General features: G+C 37.7%; 3 protein-coding genes across 3 annotated transcripts in view; all 3 read right to left on the bottom strand.

Annotated features, from left to right (window-relative positions):
• Nucleotides 1–1,245: 1,245 nt before the first annotated feature.
• LOC146157259 (neo-calmodulin-like) lies at nt 1,246–4,899 on the bottom strand. Its single transcript, XM_083387821.1, has 3 exons — nt 3,915–4,899; nt 3,048–3,160; nt 1,246–1,505 (listed from the first exon to the last, which is right to left on the bottom strand). The coding sequence occupies exons 1-3, from the start codon at nt 4,077–4,079 to the stop codon at nt 1,322–1,324; spliced, it is 462 nt and encodes a 153-aa protein (XP_083243947.1). The 5' UTR covers nt 4,080–4,899; the 3' UTR covers nt 1,246–1,321.
• Nucleotides 4,900–6,484: 1,585 nt separating this feature from the next.
• Nucleotides 6,485–18,417, bottom strand: LOC146157258 (calpain-1 catalytic subunit-like). Its single transcript, XM_083388149.1, has 11 exons — nt 18,307–18,417; nt 15,411–15,557; nt 14,428–14,556; nt 13,650–13,858; nt 12,567–12,698; nt 11,926–12,046; nt 11,109–11,200; nt 10,160–10,333; nt 9,171–9,286; nt 8,581–8,726; nt 6,485–6,712 (listed from the first exon to the last, which is right to left on the bottom strand). The coding sequence occupies exons 1-11, from the start codon at nt 18,415–18,417 to the stop codon at nt 6,485–6,487; spliced, it is 1,605 nt and encodes a 534-aa protein (XP_083244275.1).
• A 2,645-nt stretch (nt 18,418–21,062) lies between these two features.
• LOC146157257 (phosphatidylinositol 4-kinase alpha-like) overlaps nt 21,063–23,799 on the bottom strand; it is a 49,927-nt gene continuing 47,190 nt past the window's right edge. Inside the window, exon 44 of the mRNA XM_083388147.1 lies at nt 21,063–23,701. Within this exon, the coding sequence (XP_083244273.1) occupies nt 23,432–23,701 (270 nt within the window). The 3' untranslated portion in view covers nt 21,063–23,431. The remainder of the gene's footprint in view (nt 23,702–23,799) is intronic.

The raw sequence follows: 23,799 nt of genomic DNA, 5'->3' as shown, positions 1-23,799 counted from the left end.
ATTGTTTGTAGGCGCCACAGTAGACACTAAGTATGTTTTTGGCGGAAACATTGCTTATTTCTTTTAAGGAAGTCTTTCAGTTAATGGTTTGGCTTAACTTACAACAAACGCTATAAACGCACTGGTATTTCTCTGGCTAACGACAGGCTTATTGTTCCATTTCGTATAATATCAATCGCCTTATCTAATTTTTCTATGATTACGGACATGTGAACTTTTATAACCTTTATGTAGGCCTATGTATTTTTAATAGAAACTTTATTATTTTAAAACAGTTAATGGTTTGACCTAAGAACTGACCACAAACGCCAACAAAGGTAGGCTACTGCTATTTTACCGGCTGATGTTCTGAACGACAGGATTGTTGTTTTGGTCTGCATTTTTTGTGAAAACAAATCAAAGCCATGACGACTAAACTGGTGTTTATCCGAATGCTAGTCAATACCAAAAAATACAACTTTTCGACTGATTTGTTTGCGGTCAAGGACATGAACTATTTTGCGCGTTCTGCTGTGTCCTGTGAACGCAGATGGTGGGCTCCGGGCGACAATCTTATTAAGGACGGTACAACATTGTAAACCCGAACCTCTTCGACAGCTCATTTAGTAGGTACTCAAGTTTAAAAGAACTTGCATATTACTCTGTGTTTGATATGCGTTACTGACGGGCTACAGAAGAAAAAACACCCATTTGTACATGGTACGCTTGCGAGAAACAAACCTGTAAACTTCTACAATCGCCGTTTGCTTTTTATATGTTTTTGTCGATATTTGCTTATTTGCACAAAATGCATTGCAACGAAATCCAAGAATCATAGTCTTTCCTTTTGAACTGATTCCCCTTGTTGCGTACTATATGTTTTGTAAGCCTACATCCGTATATTGATGACTATACTTTACTAAACTTTGTTGCAATAACCTATTAGAATCAAACCAGAAGATGTTATATTACCATTTGACGTATACACATTAATTGAATAATGCTTCTGTACTTATAGATGGAAAGCAACTTGCATGGTATATTGAAATCTTGTACCTTTGTAAATATTTAGCAATATGTTAAGTTTGTGTCTAACGTTTATATTTCGGTGGAACTAAAAGTGCATTCAGCCCTGTTCTTCAATACAATGTAGCATTGCAATAAAAATGCCGAAAAAACAAACGTCACTATTTGCTATAGAAAAATAAAGTGTCAGATTTGCCGTAGAAGGCTCACAGTATGTAATGTATAAAAATAATTTCAACAATATATCACAACAGCACAAAAGGATAACGCAATATAAAACACCCCGACGTGAATAAAAAATCGACAGCGAGCGCTCTCACGTGTTGTCGTGTATAATTGCGTAGCTGAACTCGGTGTAATTGATCTTTCCCTCGCCGTTTGGATCGGCGTCTTTTATCATTTCCTCAACTTCTTCCTGAGAAAGCTTCTCTCCCAGTGTGGTCATGTGCTTACGCAAATCGGCCGCTGTGATGTAACCGTCGAAGTTCTTGTCGAAAACCCTGACGTTTTTGCGGTTTAGATATCGATTTAAAGCAGGGGTTCTCAACCTGTGGGCCATGACCCCCAAGGGGTTTTAGGTTGGGGGGAATTGGTTTATCAAACTTTTCACGGTGTAAAAAAGGTTGGAAACCCTTGATTTAAAGTATAAAAAAACGAAGGTTGATGAGAGTCGTTTCATTTTTTGCTAAAAGCTTGTTATTGATTTACTACCGGACTTGAGAATTGGATCAAGCAAAACTCTGGGGGAATCGTAAAAAAGAGACTCTTAGGGAAGAACTTACAAGTCTGTAACGTTTAATTAACTTAGTTTCTAGAAGTTGTTGTTTTTGATACCAGGATGCGGCAAGCAATGGTGTCATGGGTGTTTCACGACGTGCGACTCGCTCCATTTTGTGCCTGTGGAACGCAGTTATCGGTAGAATTACGGTCCCGGTATGGCCGGAGGTCATGAGTTCGAACCTCACCACAGCCTATAAGTTTTTCTACACTGTCTTTCTTGCATCTTGATGGACAGATTAGGTTAATTTGTCAAAGGCTTATATGGTACGTAAGCCGTTGTCGTCAATCAAAAATGACTTCAAAATGGCTCGATCACCTTGTACATGTGTACAAATCTTTCATTTCTAGAAACGGCTTTTAATGTTGTTAAAATTCAAACAGGTTTCAAAGTTTGGACATTTTAAACGCAAATAGTATAATTCAATACAATATTAAAAAAGCCAAAATAGGACTGGGCCTATTTATTTGGCATGTAACAGAAAAAAATAAAGGCCATAGAAAATACCTAAAATTTAACTATCACTTAGAACAGGACATTAATAAAAGGCTTACCTAAAGCAGAAACCAAGCATATAAAAGAGTGTTAGAACAAATGTGCCCATGGTAACCTATACCAGGCGCTATGCGGCTCAAACACTAGATAGAAAAGTTCAGGGGTTGAAATTCGCATTTAGCTTTAGGTGTAACTTTTACAAATGTTAATGCAAAACGTTACAGTAGTTTTGCTGAAGTGCATCAGTTAGAGCAGTGCTTCTCAACCTTTTTTCGCGGCAACCCAAATATTAGGCGTAAGTATGACGACTAAGCTTTGGCGACCCAATTGTTTTTTCTTGTAAGCGAACTAAAAACTAGCTTCTTGTAAGCGAACAAAAAATAGGCATTATCATAAAGAATTTCACATTTTAATAATTAATTATAAGACATTATTTGTATTGCTTCTTTAATTTTCTTAATTGAGAAATCCTTCTCAGAACCAATCTCAATTAGTATAAACATGTGATTGCTGCGGTCGGCGACCCAACCAAATCTAACAGCAACCCAATTTTGGGTCGCGACCAATAGGTCGAGAAGCACTGAGTTAGAGCATGGAGGAATCAGGTGGCACTGTATAAAGACAAATTGTATTTAATTCTCGAGCAGCTTTCGTACAGCCGTGCTTCATCAGGTCAAAGTTTACAATTTGTCTTTATACAGTTCCACCTGATTCCTCTATTTAGAATTAGACAAATACGGCCATATATAAAGTTAGAACATATACTCACTTGAAGGCTTCTGTAAGTTCGTCGTCCATCTCGTAGGTTGATTTCATAATGCGAGAATACAAATCGAGCAAGTCCTTGTATTCCACATCGCCAGAATCCTTGGGGTCCAACTCCTGAAAACGCAAGGATAATTCAATAGACCTTAGTGTGTAAATGAAGCTGGTTTAACTTTTTATAAAGCAGCAGGAAATGCGGGTGTTCAAAATGTCGGTAGAAGACTGACGTATTCATAGTCTGCGGCTGTTGCCGATATGTCTTTTGATAATAACTTCCAACTCCAGAAAAGTCACGTATAACATTATGACGGTTTTCTCGATAGATCCTGATATTTGTCAACACCAAGCGCAAATTAACATAAAAACTAACCTCATAGTTATATTTTGGCCATAATTTACTTGTACGAGCTTCTGTATTTTTAGCACGCTTGATTACGACTGTCAAATTGGTGCAGAAAACAAAAATCTAAACGTCAAACTTGGCGTGAATTGCAAAAGATTCTTTTAGGGCTGCAATATACTTTAAATTATGGTTTTGTAATTTCGAGCAAGTCAAATTGCACCTATAAAACATTTTCTTACACTACGCAAGAACACCTCATAATTATAGCTAGAAAAGAATATTTTCCTGTGCTTTCTAAACCATATGAATTTTGAAAGCAAAATAACGATTAAAACACGCTTTACCATTGCAGAATTAAACTACAAATGTTAAGAATTTTATAGTAGAAAAATGTGTTTTTTCAATCATTTTGCACTCTTTATAAAGCACGGTAAAATAATTACACCTTAACGCTTTTATTTTGTAAAACAAACAAAAACAAGTAAAAAAATAGTGCTAACGTCAGACCCTGCTACACTTGTGCCTTACCTTTTTATAGTCGTCACACTCCGATTCGGTTGGTGCTTGTCCGGCCGCTCTTAGCACTGCTCCTACGTCATCAGTGCTCACTACGTCACTTCCATCCTTGTCGAACTTCTTAAAGGCCTCCCGAAACATCACCTGTTCCTCTTCGCTTAACTTGTCGGTGGTCATGGTTTTTAAGAAGTTGAAATGCCTGCTTACGAATCTACTAGCGAGGGAGCTGTTGTACAGAAAATAAATTGTTTGCTGGCAAATTGTTTTAAAACGTAACACGCTATTGAGATAGTCCAGGTAAGTTTCTTAGCTATGGCCCTGTAACTTATATAACCGCTGCGCAGAATATATTCACTGGAGACTTAAAAAATGAACAGCGAAGTGAATAGGTAGGCTATACAGGAATAGTTTCTGGGACTTGGACCTATTCAAATTGACTTAAAATGTATAGTAGATCAGATAAAATCCTAATAAATTTTTAAATAAAATCCTAATAAACTTTGCAACTTTCGCTACGAGAAATAGTCTATTGCCAGCTATTTCGTCGCAAAATTGTGTACACTGCAATTTTTGCTTAAATATTTAATTTCAAACTATGTTTCTCTGTAAAGGTCTATGTACATCCCGGTCCAGAGCCCGACGCGACTCTTTGTGACCATGTTGCTGTGATAGCTCTCCAGGCTAAATTTGGTTACAAAACAAACTGTACAACAGTTGTAAAAAAATAACAGGTCACTTATTATAGTTATACAATGCGACAATAGTGAGATCGTAGCAAATGCAGACATTTAGTTCGGGCTCTTATGTCCGTAAATGTAGCACAATAATAGAATTGGATCAAATATGATATACACGTTACGTATTAGTTTAAACTGTTTATATTTCCCGACCTTTCTTGCATTTTAGCAACAAAATAAAGCAGTTTTTTGACTCGTGGATTTATTTCAAATTTCGTTTAGGTTGGGTTAAGGCCAGTAAAAACTAGGCTTACCGTCCTTCTTGCCTAACTTCATTAAAATGTAACCTGGTGCAAGGGATTAGCATCTACACCATTCTAATCGACATCTAAAGCGACCTCTATATACATCTACACAACCCTTTTGTTCTGACAGAGGCTGTCACATAGTAAAATGACCAAACGGGCCGCTAACTGGGGTCATCTACTATCGAGGCTACTCTACAGTAGTTGAAGAGAGTTTGTCAGTAGCAGGTGTAAACAGTCGCACTCCACTTAATCCAGTTAACCGGCCCGTCACTCGGTTTTAGCCAGTCGCATCAGCCATCCACTTGTGACCGTTGGTTTGCCTATTCAGCCTTCTCAACTCTCTGATGTCGTTTCCACGAGACAAAGAACAACAGCGGTGTGGAATTTCACCGATTTGTCTTGTTGTCTTCGACTGCGGTAGCGTAAGGACAAATAAATGTGCGAATACGAGCGTTTAATATTGGCAATAAACATCGCGCATCGTGTACAAATAGTTTCCGAAGTAATGTTGTTGGGGCATAGGAAGGGTTAAAAACGTTGGGCACTGCAGAAAGCGTTCAGCTTAACAAACTTCCGCCCCAAAAATGTTATGTGGATTTGGCGATAAATATTAATAGGGGGTTGCAAATATTACAAGTTGTTAGTTTATTCAAATGAGTATATAACATGAAATAACGCCCTGCAAAAATTGAAATTGCAGACACATAGACCGCATTAAACATTATTGGAAATTCGAATTTGGATTAAAATAAATTTGCTATCGAAGTAATGCAAATGTGCAATTTATTCTGTTCTATACACAACCTATTCTGTAGTTTTGAACTGTGTCCAACACTCTATATCGAGAAATATCAAAATAACAAGAACTTTTTCAGCTTAAGCAATAAGTTTGTAAAACTTATCGTATTATGTTTAAGACACCCTAATTTTTGTGGCATATAGGTATTGCAGTATTGCAATTTTTAAAGTTATTTAAGCTTCGAAGATAAGGGCAGATTAAATAAAGTTATACTTAAGCATGATATCATGCGTTTACTATATGAGAAAGCGATAGGCTTGTTTTTGTATAATAGTAATAAGATAATCTTTATAATACGCCATAAGGATATGCGGTTCCTCACAAACAGTCAAACTTTCCACGATCGACTTAATTAAACCAATAGCCAAAGTATTTTTCTAAACCTCAATTTACGAAATTAAATACAAAAAGTACTCGAAATTCAATGCTCGTGCCGAGTTCGTGTATAAAAGAATACAAAACTATTCAAGAGTTGAGCTTGAACAGCTGTTAAACAATTAAACAAAGCTTATTGAGGATACTTAAACAATCAAGTATAGAAACGAGTTCGTCGCTCTTTAACTCGCTGAGTTAGTTCGATCGTTTTTTTTGGCAAAAACAAGTGTTATAGGCAAGGGGCTGTAGGTTCCACCCCTGTGTTGGCTATAAAAACAAAGGAGTTCTAAATACTACACCAACTGCTACGTGTTACGGCTCCATAAACAGTCAAAACTTCTAAATACGCGATTGTTAAACTATTAATTAAAGCGCAGTTAGAAACTAATTTCAAGTAGCAAACTAAAGTCGAGTAGCGAGTTCCTATCCTTTTAACTCTGTAAGTTCGATCGGCTTCTCGGTGAAGACGCGCAGGAAAAATGAACTCGACTTTCCGGCGCTGAAGGTGGCGGGTACGATGACGTAATATCCGGGTTCGACGGAAGCGGTGAGAGTAACTTCACGAGTTTGAACGAACGAGCGGTTTTCGGCGGCGGTTGGGATTGTAAGGACCTCGGTTGCATTCAGTTTGGTATCCCGCTTCGCATTCAGCTGAAAAAGATTTTAAGAAGGTGTTGGTACTGTATTTCACGCCTTTGTATGTTTTTTTTATATAAGCGTTTAAAACATATCTTGTCATGCGGAGTAAGAATAGCAAAGTCTATATAAAGAAGTAGGCTATATAGCAGGGATCGCGTACCTTTTCATCGCACGGATCACAAACACGACCTTAATTCTTACAAAATGCACAAGTGGGTCATATATTTAACTATATTCTAATTTTACGCAAAACTTTGCTGCTGCGTCGTTTTAGTGTTATTGCTTGGGCTAGTAATTTAAGGTTTTTGGACGATTTCCAAATTCGGATTCCCACGGATAATACGAACCTAAATAGTTAACAAATGCTTAACCATTTTTTATGGAATTGGAGGAGTTCGGCAGAAAGCTTTTCAAGCATGGTTTAGCCAGGTTTTTCATAATTTTTAGTCTGCGAGCTCTATATTTTTCTACAGGATCGCCACCCTTTTTCAGCGATAAACAAAATGCTTTTAGTTGTCTGCTTTTCTGCACGCATTTGTTGAAGTGCAGTTAATATACCTCTACCCCTAGGACACTTTTGCACAACCCACAGATTAGGTAGCCCTGATTTAAACAGTACAGTGATATCTAACAAAGAATTGATTTCTTTTATTTATACTTTTCTGAAAATGATTAATAACATTTCGATATTTCTAGAGATACAAGTGGGTCAATAAAAATGTGTGGTGGATCACTTCGTGATCCGCGGGACAGTGGTTCGCCATCCCTGCTATATTGCAAGGGTGGGCAACATTTTTCTGGTCGCGGGCCAAAATCAAACCCAGAAAGGTCTCTGCGGGCCGTTAACTTTCAACTCTGTAGAGTGTAGACCGTACGCATCTTATTATAACAACCGCAACGACTGTTAAGCAGAGTTAAAACTAGGGTATTTTGCGATTTACAATTAATGGAGGAACAAGATTTAAACTAAGCACAAAAAAATGCTTTTAGGTAATTAAAATAAGCAGAAAATACGAAGAATGCCTTCTGATTTGCGTTGGCGGGCCGGATCTGGCCCGCGGGCCGTAGGTTGACCACCCCTGTTATATAGGTAGACTTTTTAACGTTTCTCTTTATTTACTTTCAACATCGAAGTGAATTAAGGAAGTTGAAAATAAATAAAGATTTAATCGAAACGCTTCAAATCGTACCTATGCCTCTATATGGGCTTTGGTGTTCTTTCTACGTCTTACTATAACCTCCTAGCTCCTACCATTATTCCCCAAATGCTCGTGTTATCTAATGCTAAAAAAGTTTTACCACAGTGGTGGGCTCTTGTTGTCCAATTTTTTTTTATATAAATAACAATCCAAATTTTGAAGGAAATTTTTTATATCATTTTGTATAAAATTATTCTAGATTCTGCTAACAAAAAGTGATAAACGATTTCAGCTTTATCTGTAATATAATGAACTGAGCTTCTACAAAAAGCTATATTTAGTATGGAAAACAGTTAATAAACGACGCAATAACAGAACACCGAAAAAGCTTCTCCACACTACATGTTGGCTCGGACAGTGGTCCCAACCTTTTATGGCTTGCGGCACCAACCGTAAATAATTAATAGATTGCGGCACCCCTACCATAAAGGCTTTACTGTATGATCACAGTAAACACTACTGGGACAGTACAATCAACAACTTTTATTTATTGTACACTAATCTTACACGAAGAGTGTTTCAATAGGATCATAAGTTATCAAATCAGTAACCTTTAAAGATTCCCAAATACTTCTCGGCGCCCTTGAGAACTAAAAATGGTACCCCAGTGAGCCGCAGCAACGACCCATGTTTTGGGCCTCCCTTTTTGGGAACCACGAAAGTCGTCTCCTGTGAAAATACCTTGAAGATGGTCATCCCAATTCCGTAGGTGGGCACGACTGTCTTCTTGTCGACTCTCCTGTGTTCCTGCATTAATCCCACCTGGACGTAGCTCATCTTGGTCATATCTTCTTCTCCCTCCTCGGTCTCTTCTTCAACAGGATCGTCTAAAAGAGCACATTTTTATCTCTATTTTTCTTGGTTAATTGAAAAAGTTATATGTTGATCCTTCCGATCGATTAAAACGTTTAAATTAATACATAATTTTTTTTAGGTAATTAGGCTTAGTTTGCCTTAGAGTTAGGAAATTTAATTAATCCCAGCAGTGGTTAAGGTGGTCTTCTGATAAGTGGTTAACCTACTGCTTTTTGGTAAATTGACCTTTTACGGCAGAAATCGCTTGGTTTGATTGCAAATAATGGCTCCTACAGAAATATCGAATCGGCACCGAAACCACCCTAGTAGGCTATCGGACGAGTTGCACCTTAAACTTTTTTCCTCAAATTGTTGTTGTTGAACACAAACATCCCAATAATATCGGAACCCAGAAGAAAGTTTGCGATATTCTAGTTTAGCGCGTATTGCCTCCAAAGCGTGAAAAAAAAACGTACCCGGTTCAAGAACATGCATTAGAAACTGCGGATTTGTGTCAAACGTCGGGTTGTTTCTCGATCCACCAGCTGATTTTCCTTCCAGCCACTGACCACGTACAGTAGAAAGATGCCAACTGAAAACAAGGTTATGTTGGTAAAATAGAAGATTTTTTATTTGGGAACTGCAACAACCAGGACACAGTATTTAGAGATAAATAGGTTTTGTTTGCGCTGTCGCTAAAAATACAAATATGATTTTTGTTTGTCTATTATGGTTATTTTTATTATTTTTCAACTCCTTTTTTTAAATATAGGTCGCCGAAAAAAGTTTTAAATTGTGGTACCAGTTTGCACATAATTAAAAACATCTGAGCATGTCGGCCACACTTAAACCCTGGAATGTATTTTGCAAGACGTTTTGCATTATGGAACAGAATGCAACGCAGAAAAAACAAAAAGCTATTCTGTGAAAAGATTAATGCAGCGTATCATAAAAATAGACAAATATCCTAACTCTTCAGTTTTTCAAGTTAACTCCAATGCCAGGGACAGAAATGGTTATTTTTTTTTGAACCAACGCAATTGTAATAGCGTATAGTGAAGGTGTAAAGCCAACTTACGTTTGATTGCCATCAACTGAAATATTTTTTAAAGACTGGTGATCGACTGGTTCAGTCAAAAAGTCGCAAGAACACTTATTGAACATTTCGAGCGTTTATTGCATTCCAAGCCTGCGGCGTAAATTTAACGAGAGGTGAACTCATTACGTCAAAGAACGCTTTTTATAGGCGCGTCCAGACAGAAAGTGGTTATTATAATGTTCGGCTTATGCGCGGCAGCTACTCTAATGACGTGACGATCGAACGGTCGATCGCGATCGAAGTGTTGGCTACCCCTGGCGTATACGAAAAAAAGTTAAAACTAAAAATTAGCTGGCGACGGGGCGTTCAGCTAACAATCGAGCAACCGGTGTATTTCGGCCGCCATTTTGTATCTTTATGGTATACCTGACGTGCGAAAGGTCGCCGTCCTCGTTAAAATCAGGCCCCAATGTGCAAATGGTAATCGACGAGAAGTTGGACCAGAAGTCCTCCAGCGACATCCACCACTCGGAGTCGCCCTTCACCTTGAAATCGAGCGCCTGCTTGGTGGCGTCGCTTACCTTCTCCCAGATTTCTGACCTGGGAAACAGAGCGTATTTATGTGTGGTTTGGTATAGAGGCGGATTAATTTGAAACCCTGTTGAATTGTTTTTTCTTGTGTGAACGTATGTATTTACCGTTGTAAGGAATCCGTCCTGAATTTAAACAAGTTTCTCAGAATGATCAAATCGGTCCCGAAATCGGAACGTCTTATCCTTACTAAGAATAATAAAATGAATAACGTTCTTTGCAAGTGGACAGTGCTCTATTGAATCCAAGTCCCGAATACCCAGCGATCTTTTGTTTTCTTCTTGCTAAATCGTCCCTCGCTAATATTGTGTTTTATCTCGTCTCCTTTTTGTCGCCATTGTTTCGCTGTGTTCTTATATAAACTAAATTAAAGACGGTACACAAAAATCAATAAAACATGGACGTTGTTCTAACTTGCGGACTCAACAAAACAAAAATGTGTAGCACATATAACAAGTGTGGTAATAGTGTTCAAAACTGGCATAATGTACTTATGGGTTATAATTGCTGCATGTTTGGCCTTGTTCATGAATGTTGGGCAAATAATAAATTAATATCAATGTAGTGCATTGCGGAAAAAGTACAGTAGTCCGGCTTTGACATTATTGTTTAGATTTAGAAAGAATGAAAGCAAAGTATTAGAAATGTCGTAATTCTGTGAATAGCCAAGGCTAGTGAAGAGTTATTAAAAGTGCAAATGTTGCCTCCATCTTAAGGACAAATCAGTTCAAAATAAACCAAAAATATCCTAACTTTTAAAATAGGAAACTCGTTTTTGACTTACTTGTCACTGAAAGAGCCTGTCCACTCCTTGTTGGTGCCCCAAGGGTTTCGAACGCGCAAAATTTTCACCGACTCGCCTGTGCTTAGTTTTACCTGCGGCAAAAACAGCAAGTTACATACGGAAACTTATCAACTGGATCGAAAATTGTGTCGGCCCAATGGTAGTTAGAAAAGCAGGCTTTAATGGTTTGTGTGATTTTCCGCGTTTCTTGTCACAACAATCAATGTCATGATTTATTGGATAGTTCAACGAAAAATGATTCGGGTGCCGGCACTTAGGTTTGCATAAGTGGGAGTTGTTTATTTTTCTAACAGGCACATTTACATTGCGAGATGTCAAGACGATAGCATTTTAATAAAAAGAGATAGTGAAATAGTCAAAACAGAGATAGTTGGTGAAAAAAACCCTCATTACGTCGTTTCAGTGGCTGCAAAATTTAATCAAACTAGAGTCTAGTTATTACTGGCCTCGGCATTAGCCCCTTTTCTCATTTAAACATTGAAAATCAATCGGCTTACTTTCGTAGTAGGTACATGTGTAAAAACAATCATGAAAATCGCCACGGAAAAATCACGAAATCGCCACGGAAAGAGAAATTCTGTCCTTTACACTGGAGTGTTGATAACCTAACTGGCCGACCAACAATCACATTTGCGTTTCTGTGCAAATTTTAGCTTCACACAAGAGGTGGAACCAAACATTTGTTAAGGAATTAGCGCATCTTTGTTTGTGAATAAGCCGAGAAAAGGTAAACACAACAAAACAAATCATGAAAATATCGGTCCTTACAGAGCGACTGGGCCAACTGTAAACTTACAACGGCGTTTCCGGTGACTGTGTAGGCGTGGTTTGCCACCAATCCCTTGCCTTCCACCTCCTTTGCCTTCGTTCCAAAGGCGAATAAACTCGCACACACGAAGCTGTGATGGCGTCTAGCCCTGTAATGTGAAATAAAAAAGTTATTTGTTTCACATTTAATCTGTGCGCAAGGATCAATTACAATCTATACGGAAAGCGGATTGCAAACCACGATTGAATTGCTTTTACCAAATTTAACTTTAGAAACTGGCGATGCCGATTAAAAAAACAAATATTTGTCTTTTTTAATTTAGTTGTTTATTCTGTATATGACTGTTTTTGTAACATCAGTATAAGCCTATATAAGGCACTTTTTAGATTTTCGAAAGGTACTAGTTAATCTAGTAGATATTGACCGATATTTATTCAACAGCCTACGATTAAATAAATAGTTTCTGGTAAAATAAATTTGCTACTATTTTAACAGGGGTTGTTGTTTTACTGTACAGTTAAGGATTTCCATCTTTTTTGAAATTACAATGATTGTGACTACTGGGTTTGGATGATCAGCCCGTTCTTTAATCGCCTGAAAAGAAATCTAGTCCAGCTAAAAAAATATTTTACGTTTTTTATCGAGTACTGCGGTAGATTAGCACGAACATTGCAATCCGCTTGTAAACGGTGTTCTTGTCCGACTTATTGATCATGTACTGAATCGCCAGGCCTCCTGTCATGTCTTCGAGGGTCTCTGTGTTCTGTCCTCCGTTCAGCGCCTCATACGACCCATTTAACCTGCAACGTCAGGTTATAGCATCACAAATCAGTTATCTGTTTCATTGCCATCTCGATAAAACATCAAAGAACTTACTGAGATTCGTTTACAATTAAAAAAACAATACAAAAAGGGGGGCTTACACTTAATCACAAAACGCTGTTTGCCCTGCAAAAAATGAAAGTTTCTTGCAAAAGTCAAGTCAGTAAAAATCAATTCAACACTCGTTAGAGCTACACTAAAAATATTTGGTAACTATTCCATTTATTTAATCTCGGAATGTCTTTTTAGAAAATCCATGGTACGTTTATGTACAGCAACATCAAAAAGTCACTAATTATTATTCGCGAAAAGTAACACTTCGCTTAAAATTACCCTGGTCGCTTTTTCAGAAATAGTTAAGCTAATAAATGCGTCGTAATAAATGTGTAAGCAATGGATCTATTCCCACTTATAAAATAAACTAATTTCACCCAAACCCTCTAACTTATATAAACATTGTCTTCTGACTACATTCAAACGAGGAAAACGTGAGGTGTCATAAAGTTGTACTTCACCCGAGAAGTAAGTATCCAATTAATATCCGCTTAACATTTTAATTCAATACCGAGACACGATATTTTGAACAAAAAGCATCGAGATCCGATACTAAATGACGTCATTAAGATGCAGCAAACAAGAAGCGATTGAAACGTTCAAAGCGATTTTCCAGATTTTCATGGCAAAATTTACCTTAGCGTAAAGAGGTTGAGTTACATTTAGTTGTTATTAAAACATAAAAAAAAAATTACCTTAGAAAATCATTGCGCTGAATCGCAAATCATTGCCGAAATTCCTACATAAATTTGGTATCATGTCGGCAATACCACTCTAATATCGGTGGCGTATCAATACCGTCACTTGGGATCGGATATTGGCTCCCAAACAATATTATTGGACAACCCAATAGTATCCAAGCAACATCGACTTACTTGGCGTAGGCCTTTTCGGCCATCGAGACCCAGAACTCCCGGGGGTCTGTGCTCCTGCCGTAGATGAGTCCGTAGCCGGCCATGGTGGGCAGGTAGTCGTCCACCACAACCTCCACCCAGCGTCCGAAGCGCCAGAAGCGGAACTGCAGCATCCCGTTGTACTCCGGAGCCTTGCCGTCCTTGGTCAGCTTTTGGTTGGAAGGGATCAGCTGAAAAACGAGAGGAAAATAAGTTTGTTGTTTAATTAAAAATAAGAGATAACAGAAGATAATCCAAGTCATTTTGAAATGACTTGGGTTCAAGTCGAGTTTTTACCGTCCATGTATGAGAAATAGTTCAACTAAAAAATAACGACATCGCAACATAGCAAGCTGATTGCTTTCGTGCCAAAAACTGAGATGAAAATAAACAATTTTGCGAAGAAATATTTTACAAAAACACTTGTAATTTCAACCCAAGTAATTTGACACAAGGACTTAAGTCAAGTCATGTGCACAAAACGATCAATCCAAAAGCTATTTTTTCCATGTCAAGTCATTTAAAAACAGTGCCCAAGTGCACTTCAGTGGTTTGTTATTGCTTTGCTTTAAATAAAATTATAAACCGTCGTTCATAGCTTTCATTTGTTAATTGAAAACAAGTGGCAGTGTTTATATAGCATTTTACTTTTGATGAGCTTTCGCACAACCGTGTATCAGGGTCAAAATAGGAAAAATACGTCTGTCAACTAAAATTTATCTTGTTATTTAATTATACAGTTTTACAACTGCAAGCATACTTTGGTCAGGAGCTTAGGAGTTGTCGCAAGCGCAGCTGCTGCGGCAAGGAAATAGCAATCTCCGAGGTCACCCTGGGCAACGTCGTTTTTGCCGAAGCCGTGTACTAAAACAGCATCGTTCACGAATTCCTGAAGCAGAAAAACATCAGTTAAGACAAGACCAAGGTAGAGACATAGGGTGTTTACAGTGGTACCCTATGTGTGGTACTGACCAAAGGTAAATTTACAAAAATCGTAAAAGATAAATATTTGAGCACCTTTTGTTAACCAGCTAATATCGTGTTGTAAACACGTGTGTTATCTTACGGACATCCTACAATAAACCCTTTCTAGAGACCTAGAAAAAATTAAGTGTAATAAAAAAAAATTCTTTAAAATAAAAGTGAATTCTTTGGAGCATAATGGTTGGAGGTTGTAGTAAGACCTAATAAGGATATCAAAGCCCATACAGAAGTAGGTATCATTTTGAACGTTTCGAATAACTCTTTATTCATTTTCAACATCTGATGTCCTACTTCTGTATGGGCTTTGATATTCTTAAAAGTGAATTCCTTGTACGTATTTTTGTAAATCTGCTGAAAACCTATTCACAAATAAACTAATATTATCACGAAATTTCAGCCAATTAAAAAAATAATCACTCTTTCTAAAACAAAATATTTATCACTTTAAAAATTCTCAAAGGAAATGACTATGTTCTATTAAATATTGCGCTTCTAATATTGTTTTGTAATTGGGCAATCAAATTGTTTTACGTGCAAATATTAGGATAAATAACCCAATTTTACAAAGAAATGTTTAATGAAAACACTTTACTTTAACTCAAGTCATCTGTCCCGAAGACTTAAGTCAAGTCAAGTCAAGTCATTTTCCCAAAGACTTAAGTCAAGTCAAGTCATTTGAAAACAGTGACTTAAGTGCAATTAAGTCACGTCATTGACTTAAGTCATTACAACACTGCAATCGGGACTTGGTCAACTCACATGAGGTCGTTTCCAGACCACTCCGGCCGGAGCTTTGTTCTTGAAGACGAGAGAATTGTCGTCCGGAGGAAACTCTTTGTCGGTGAAGAGATACTTCGGATCCTCCTCCTGTTTCTGGTTAACTTTTGCAAATTCGACCGTGAATTTCTGAAAGAACAAATTTTTATGCCAATAAGTGCATGAATGGGCGACAGAGTAGGTTTGATGTTACTCCTGCGTATACAGTGGGTTTTAGCCTGGTTCAGTTTGTCCGGCCCAGTAGATTTCGAATTGCATTTGGAGTTTATGAATTTTGTAGAACTCGGTGATTAGTTTTTAACTAATTTTCCGTCACCTGGTGCGTTTTTATTCATGCGATTGGTTACACTCTAAATACTTTAAGTTATTTGGCTGAATATTGAGTGATTATACTCTATTTAACATTTTCAGTGCAATCGCGACTCTCAAATGACCATATAAAACGAGTTTGTGTTGGTGAAAACATGTCAAACGTTTATTTTAAAATGCCCTATTTGAAGCCATCAGTATATATCAACAACGAGGAATTTGCAACTTACCTCCAAACTTAAAAATCGATTCGAAACTAGTTCTCTCCCCAAAAAATTTCGAAAAGCTCAATTTTCGGCCGTCAAGGCAAAACGTAAAGTTCGAAATAAAAAGCAAAACAAAAAAGCGGTGAAACTCCGTTAAACTCAACAATTAAAGTTATTTTCCAAATAAAAACTCTTGTGATCATATTGTTTGCTTGTTTATATTGGCCTACGTTATTACACTGCTCAATGGTATTTTAGCCTTGTTCAAGCCTGCTTAAGGCAAAAATACATTACAATTAAGATTGCGGCAGAAACTACGAAACGTTTACGTTGGAAAACCTAAATCCCGTGTTTTGTAAACCTTACTACAAGCTCCAACGAACCGGTGATTGAATACTGCTATTCTTGAGTATGACCTATATTGCTGGCCGTCACAGTCTGGTTGTCGAACCAAAAGCTATAGGCTATATTTGACTTATAGTAGGCAATAAAGCGATCCAAATTAGTGACAGAATCCAATGTTTTTAGGGATTATGTTGTTGGCCACTTCTAGATGTCTTCGAGCAGTGGTTCCAAACCTTTTTGTTCTTGAGACTCCCATTTTAGTTTTCCAAAACTTCCCCCCCAATTTTGGTGTATGAAACACAAAAACCACAATCAAAATCACATTCAAATCATCAAAATCTTTGCACTTCTAGACTAAGTGTTTCGAAACGTGACCAAAAGTATGCACAACAAGCTAAAGTTACAGTTTAGGCCTCCATTCGTAGCATTACAATTTTATTAGCAAAACTGTTTGACTGTAGATTATACTATATTCATTGATTGGAAACGGGCGTAATGATGGGGTTAAAAACATAACTGGCTCACTGAAGAAAATAACACCTGAACACATTTTTACGACTGTCGTTGGGCTACTGCTATAAGCATTTACTTCATACTGTTTTTTCTTGTCAATCTTTGCTTAATCGAATGCTATTAGGGGCCAGGCGCGGATCTAAAAATTTTGTTTAGGTTTGGCATGACAATTTTTTTTAGAGATGACGTCACATAGTTACATCATACATTGACGTCACAACCTCAAAATATGACATCACAAAGTTACGCCTATACGTGACGTTATCAAAAGTACAACATTATGAACATAATATTTCGTTTTTTTGAATGAAGATGAACAGCTGTTATACTGTCAATACAAAAGCTAAAACGATGTAACTGATTCGCTCGAAGAACAAAATACTTTTATAACGTTTAAGTTGCCCAAACTTAATTTTCGATGTTACGATAGGACGTATGACGCCTTTAGGGTAAAAAAGTATAAAAATAAAATGATTTCTAGCTACATATTTAGATTCGAAGTTTTTTTTACAGATTTTACCTACAAAAAATGTTATTTAGTGGTCATAGTCAGTTTAGGTGGGGCCATGGCCACGTGCTCCCCGCCCTTGCATGTGCCCCTGATGGCCCGATGGTGACCCTACCCCAGACAGCCCTTGCGACCCTCATGTTGGGAATCACTGTTTTAGAGGAAATCAAAAACTTCGGCTTTGCTACGTATTAGGTTAAAAAACCTGATTGCCTGAACAAAAATGGTTGAAAAAGGCAGTTAAATCCGTATCTTGTATTTGTTTACCAGGAGTTCATTAAGCAACTATCACTAGTCTTAAAGCTTTTGGGATAATGTTTCTTCCTGTATCAGCCAAAACCCAACAAATACTTGTAAATACAACAATAAATCACTTAAACACGTGCGGACGTGATGGTTATTGCACGCGGTAATTTACACGACGATTAAACGTGATAACGAAGTGTCAACAACCATTTTATCAGCTTAATCGATCACTCCGCATCCGGTCCATTGTTGGCTGAACAGCACATGGCAAATACAGCCAAGAATAAACAAAAAAAATATACTTTACATCTCTGAAATGCCATTGCTGTATTGTGTGTGTTAGAATAAAATTTATTGTATATGAGAGTATAACACCGAATTGATACCAAACTGCTTACGTAATCCATTTTGTGCAAGTGAATTTTGCCAATCAGCTGATAGACGCCGAATGAAATTGCAAAACATATTGAAATATTTTTTTGTTTTTTTATATGCAAGTTATGTTCATAAAGCTAAAGTATTTTATAAAACAAAAGTATAGCCAAGTGTATTAACCCCCCAAAACATAACCGGTTTTGAACAATATGGTTCTAAATATAATTCACATTATCTTATCTCGCAGTTCAGTATTAAATGCATTTTAGCCTTCAATCTCCCTGAATTATTATTGAAGGGCACTCTTAAACATTTTCATAGAATATTGCCTTGCTTTTAGATCAACATCAATAAAACCGCGCGCATGATTCCTTACCACTTCCAATCCCATGAAGAAGTTGTTTTCGGAGCGGATCATATTGGGTGCCACATCGCACTCGATTCTCGTTTCCAACGTGGTTGGTGCCGGTGCCTCGACAATACTCATATTGTAATGCTGTAACGCTCACTCTATTGTCAAACCTGCTTGTCGGTAAACACACAAGGTTTCGGCTTGTAAGTGTGGCTCTTTATTGTTTACGAACCAGGCTGCTTGATGATGTAACTCAGTGGCTCCCTACCGGTGCCGCGGCAAAAACGGCCGCCATTTCTAATGCTCAAGTGTGTCGCCAGGTATTTGGGAATCTTTTAGGTACGCTTACGGCATTTGAAGTCTGCTGTTTTTGTTAAGCCTTTTCATACAACTCTTTGTGTACTATTATAGAACAATAAATCAACATACAATTACCTATATTGTTTTAAACTTGATTTTTGTTCCACTTTCGTTTAATGTGAAATTAGAGTAAACCACAGAACAAAATTTCTAGTAGTGTTGCCGCTATCTGTTTATTTTTTCTGGGGGTTGGCATAATCTATAAAAGGTTGGGGAACACTGATCTAACTTTTAGCTGGTTGTAAGATCAAAGCATAACTTGGCTCGTAGTTTGCGTGAAGCATAGCATACATTAAACGTTTAATAAATATTTTTCGGGTAATTGTGTGGTAAATGATTTAGCTTGTCAATAAACGCTTAAATCTTCTGTTTTACAACTTTCTCATTTTAGGCCCACAATTTGCTCATCCAAATCTGTTAGAATAATTGGAGTGGACCCTATGCTCAGCTGTCATAATTTTGTGTTTAGTGTAGGCCTACTTAGGATTTCGGCTATCTTCGGAGAGGTGTATAACCACACATTTTTACGCAGATTTTTAAAAATTTGACAAAAATGCAAAACTGCTGCAAACCTGATTTCTCTACAACCACTCAGTTACAACTTTGACAGAGGCGCACTAAAACTCAAAGTTACAACGAACTGCCTTTTATAAGCGCGACACAGTGGACATTGGTGCTACATTGAAAACAGATATAATTACCAGCCCTAATTTAAGAAGCTACGAGTATTTTAGGCTCAACGCTCAAACTCCAAAGTCGCTTCGGCAGAGGCCCAAGTATTTATAGGCGCGGTGTAAAATTTGTAAACAACCTTAAAGCTTCGGTGATTAACTATGTAGCCTTGGGCCAGGCCAAGCGGATTACGATTGGCCAAAATTCGCTGAAACAGGAAAACTAATATCAGAGGTTTAATTAAATACTTGTGACGGGCGAACATCTGCGATCAAACAGTCCGTGAGATATTTAAACGGATGCGACACAAGCCGTACAACAAAGTAGCAGTTTATTCCTGGCCTGTGGTGATATTCAATTTCGCAGTTTTTCTTGAAATTTCTCACTAATAAGCTGTTTTTATACTCTTAAATCCAATCCTGAACTAACTGGCTGAAAATCTTTCGGTCAAGGAGAGATACAATAGACAATGAGGTGTAAAAAAATTGTAGCTTTTAATTAGATTAGTCTTTACACCTTTAATAAAATAAACAGGAATACCTTGACTTTACTGCATATAGAATAGCTGTGTGCATTGATATTTTACTGAAAACTAGAGACGGCTAAAATGTTTGGAAAGTCTATCAATTAGAAAACAATGGTATTTTTTTCGTTTTGTAACTTTGCGAGGCTCGTAAGCCATTTAACACAGGGCTTAGGTACCAACATTACAATTCGCATTTTTGTCCCATTTGTAACACACAAAAAATACCAACAATATTCGGAATTTCAATCACCATTTTTTTGAAGGGTTTGCAGACACTTTTGTACGACAAACGCTTTCCATAAAGCCAAAACCGTCCTACACCTACACCCCTACATATAGACCGAGAAAAAATGTTTAAGTCATGTCGCGTGTTACTTTTACCTTTGATGCAATTTCACACTCAAACCAGATTTTAAAAGCGAAACATATTGCCGGAAAAATTGAACACGTTTTGGCAAAACCTGCAAAATGATAACCGATTTCTGACTAGTGCTAACTAAGGTTGGCGATTGTCCAGAATTTTCTGGGAATTACTAACCGGCAAATAAATGCAAATCAACATGTCTAGACACGAATCGCAATTGCGAATAGCTTTTTGCCTACCCAAAACAATTTTTCTAGGTTCAACTAAAACAGTTCTGTTGTTCGTTTGTTTCTTTACACCGAAGTGCGAAAATATAAAATCGCATAGAAAGTTAAAACGAAGACGAACATATTTGAACAAGACAAAATACGCTAAGCATTGACATCTACAGATAAATAACAATTTAAAATCACGAAAAACAGGAATTGTGATTTTCTTGTGGCCAAACAAAAGGCTGTTTTAATACACAGCCTATAGCAAGTACATTGTTTCTTTTGTTATTTTTGTTTTTGGCGGTGATAAATTTTCATGGAAGCCTAAAGAAAACGTATACGGGTTGACTTTTGCCGACGAAATTTTAAGATTATAATTAAATACAGCGAAAGAAAGAAACGAAAGCGAAGGAATGCGGAAAATGCGTAGGTCAGAGTCAGAAAGAAAACAGTAATAAGCAAGTGCTATTCTTATCGTCTGCTCCATGAAATAAATTACAAGGTTATTTTTCCAGGTCATTGAAAAAGAAATGGGGGAAACCTTAATAGGGTTGCAAACATCGTTATACAATACATTAAAAAACCAAAAAAAAATTATAATTTTTAAAAAACTGAAAAAAAAAATAATAGAACTAGGTTGACTTAATAGAACTAGGTTTACTTCGAGTATGAGAGAGAAAAAGCCCTAATATTTACTTCAATTTGTTTAACTTAGAGTGTAAATTTGTATTAATCTGACAAAACGATAAAACTGCAGACAAATTGTCAATATATTTACGACAGCTTTTCGGAAATTTAAACCGTTTGCTGCAAAGTTAATTTTTATAGAAATTAACATGGTACTGGAATTGCCTTGCACTTATTTCTTGACAGATAGTAGAGAATCTAAGAGCATTTTATATAACCCTAGATAATGCCACAAAATAAACCACCACTGGCGAAACACAAGCCACAAAGAGAAATATTGCATCTGCTAAAAGCGTATAGGTTGGTTGCCCAAAAGACAAATTGCTTTCCTTAGAAAAAGTGGCGACTAGCACAGTGCATTCAAACGATGTCGGGACTACAGGGTCTCAAAACTACAACAACCACAATATGAGTCATACTGCTAAAGCGATATATAGGTTCGTTTCTTTGGCTAATTAAACGAATAGGGTGCATGGTATAAATACAATTAAAGCTACTAAAGGGTTGTCATAGATTTTTGACATGAAAATTAGTAGGTTTTCGAAAACCTAAACTGGGATCGCCCGATGCCATACATCACGATTAATATGAGTTTTTTTCTTAATGGCATTTTCTAAACACCCAACTTAAGTCGGAAATAAAATTAAAGACTTCAAATACGTTCGGAAAAACATAGGGTTGTTTTTAAAGACTTTAATGCGTAAATCTATTCAAATATTTTAAAGTTTCAAAGACTATCTGGCAACTCTGTACAAACGTCCACAAAGCACTACCTTTTTGGGACATATAAAACCAGCCTTTCAAAAAACAGAAAACATCAGTCGAACGTCTCGAAGCTAATAATAAAGCGCGAAAAGTGGACCGAACACTTAAATTAAAGTATTAAACATCTCTGAAAAAAACAGGTGGGTATACTCATATGCGATGCCCAATAACTGAGAAAGTAAAGCGTGACGGACCAACGGTTTGTGTGGGGCAACACATGTTACGTCGGAATGTCGTGTCACACATATTTTTCTACGTATGGTAGGGACAGGCGTTTGATTGTGTGATAGCTACAAAGCAGTGCTTGCATGATTGTACAGTTAAGCGTCTGAAATTAGAACAAAAACGAACATTTATACGGAAAGGTCAACTCGTATTGAATATCACACCAAGCGATTGAATGCGGCACAAATAGAATTAACTTTGTATATGTGGCGTTTCACAATGCAAACACTAATACGCAGCTGGCAGGGGCCCGATATAAAGAAAAAAAAAGCGGCAAAGATGTCAACGAAAAAAAACTTTGTGGATTAGCTCTTAGTCGTTGCAAATGAACACCAAGAAAAATACCAAAGCGTGTGTAGTCGTTGCAAATGAACGCCAAGGAAAATGCCAAAGCGTGTATAGCGACTGGGGATGTCCGATACTTGTTTTTTATTCCGACCCATTCAAGAAATTTCGGCAAAAAGTACAACTGTTCGATTTGATACCAAATGGCGTCATTGCCATGCTCAAATAAGGAAAACTGGTCAAATTAATTAAAAAGTACGTTTTCTGAGCAATTTACCTTCTAAGGCAAAAAAATGTATAGTTGGGTCGTAAACCATGATGGACATATTAATTTGGTATCGGATCAGCAACGGACAAGTACCGTTACTACCATTGGGTATCGGGTATCGACCGACCGATATTATCGAACCACTCTAGTCACAAACAGGGCTGCGGAGTCAGACTCGTGTACTCGGGCTTTTTAAACGAGTTCGCAGCCCTGGTCACAACACAATTCGATTTTCGTAACAGCGGCCAGCGCTCTACGGAAAGAAAATCGGGCAGTTTATTGGCAAATACGCCGGTCGCCGGTGCCTGTAGCAACGGCCATTTGAGGGAATAAACTGTCATTGCGACAGTGTGAGTGAGTTAAAAATTCGAGGTATGTGCTTTACTTGCGGCAAAATTGGTCAATCGAAAAACGCCGCTTTACAGATGCAAATTGCCAGGTCGGTGAAGACACTCATTGCAAGCAAGTCGGGCCTTGTAAATTGCGAATAGATGAGATCTACATGGCACCCATACGCATTATTTAAAAAACTTGGTGACTATAAAATAATAAAGAAAATTTTTTTTCGGTAGGTTATAGATCTCTTTCCTCGCAAAAATTACCGGGCCGGCACAGGGCTCTACAGCACAGCACCGGGCCGTGTAATTTCGCCGGCCGTTCAGTAGTAGGGAATCTGGTTCTGGTAGTAGTGACTAGTCACAACAGCCCTAAACGACTCGCAAAAATTACCGGGCCGGTATAGGGCTCTACAGCACGGCGCCGGGCCGCGTAATTTCGCCGGCCGCTCAGTAGTAGGGAATCTGGTTCTGGTAGTACTGGATCATGTCGTAAGTGCGACTCCACTTGCTCAAAAAGCAGTCGCGGATGATGCGCACCATGTACTGCGCAGCCTCCTTGGAAGAAGCGGAGGGCTGGAAGCGAGATCGGAGCGACTTGATGGTGTTGCCACGGAAACAGGGGAGTCCTGTGTCGAGCATGAGAGCCACCAGAGCGACGATGTCCTCCTGGTAGGGTCGGATTGCCATGTAACCTTGCACGCACAACTCCATGAACCACTGGGTGAAAACAAAAAAAAATGAGGTGGATAACGAATCGTGTTTTATCACTTTGGTGGCTTTAGAGCGTTACGGCCGTAAAGTGAATTTATTCGGCC

The sequence above is a fragment of the Ascidiella aspersa genome, chromosome 4 (genome assembly GCF_963924565.1).
Source record: "Ascidiella aspersa chromosome 4, kaAscAspe10.2, whole genome shotgun sequence".
Taxonomy (NCBI): Eukaryota; Metazoa; Chordata; class Ascidiacea; order Phlebobranchia; family Ascidiidae; genus Ascidiella; species Ascidiella aspersa.
This window is presented reverse-complemented; position numbering and strand designations above follow the sequence as displayed.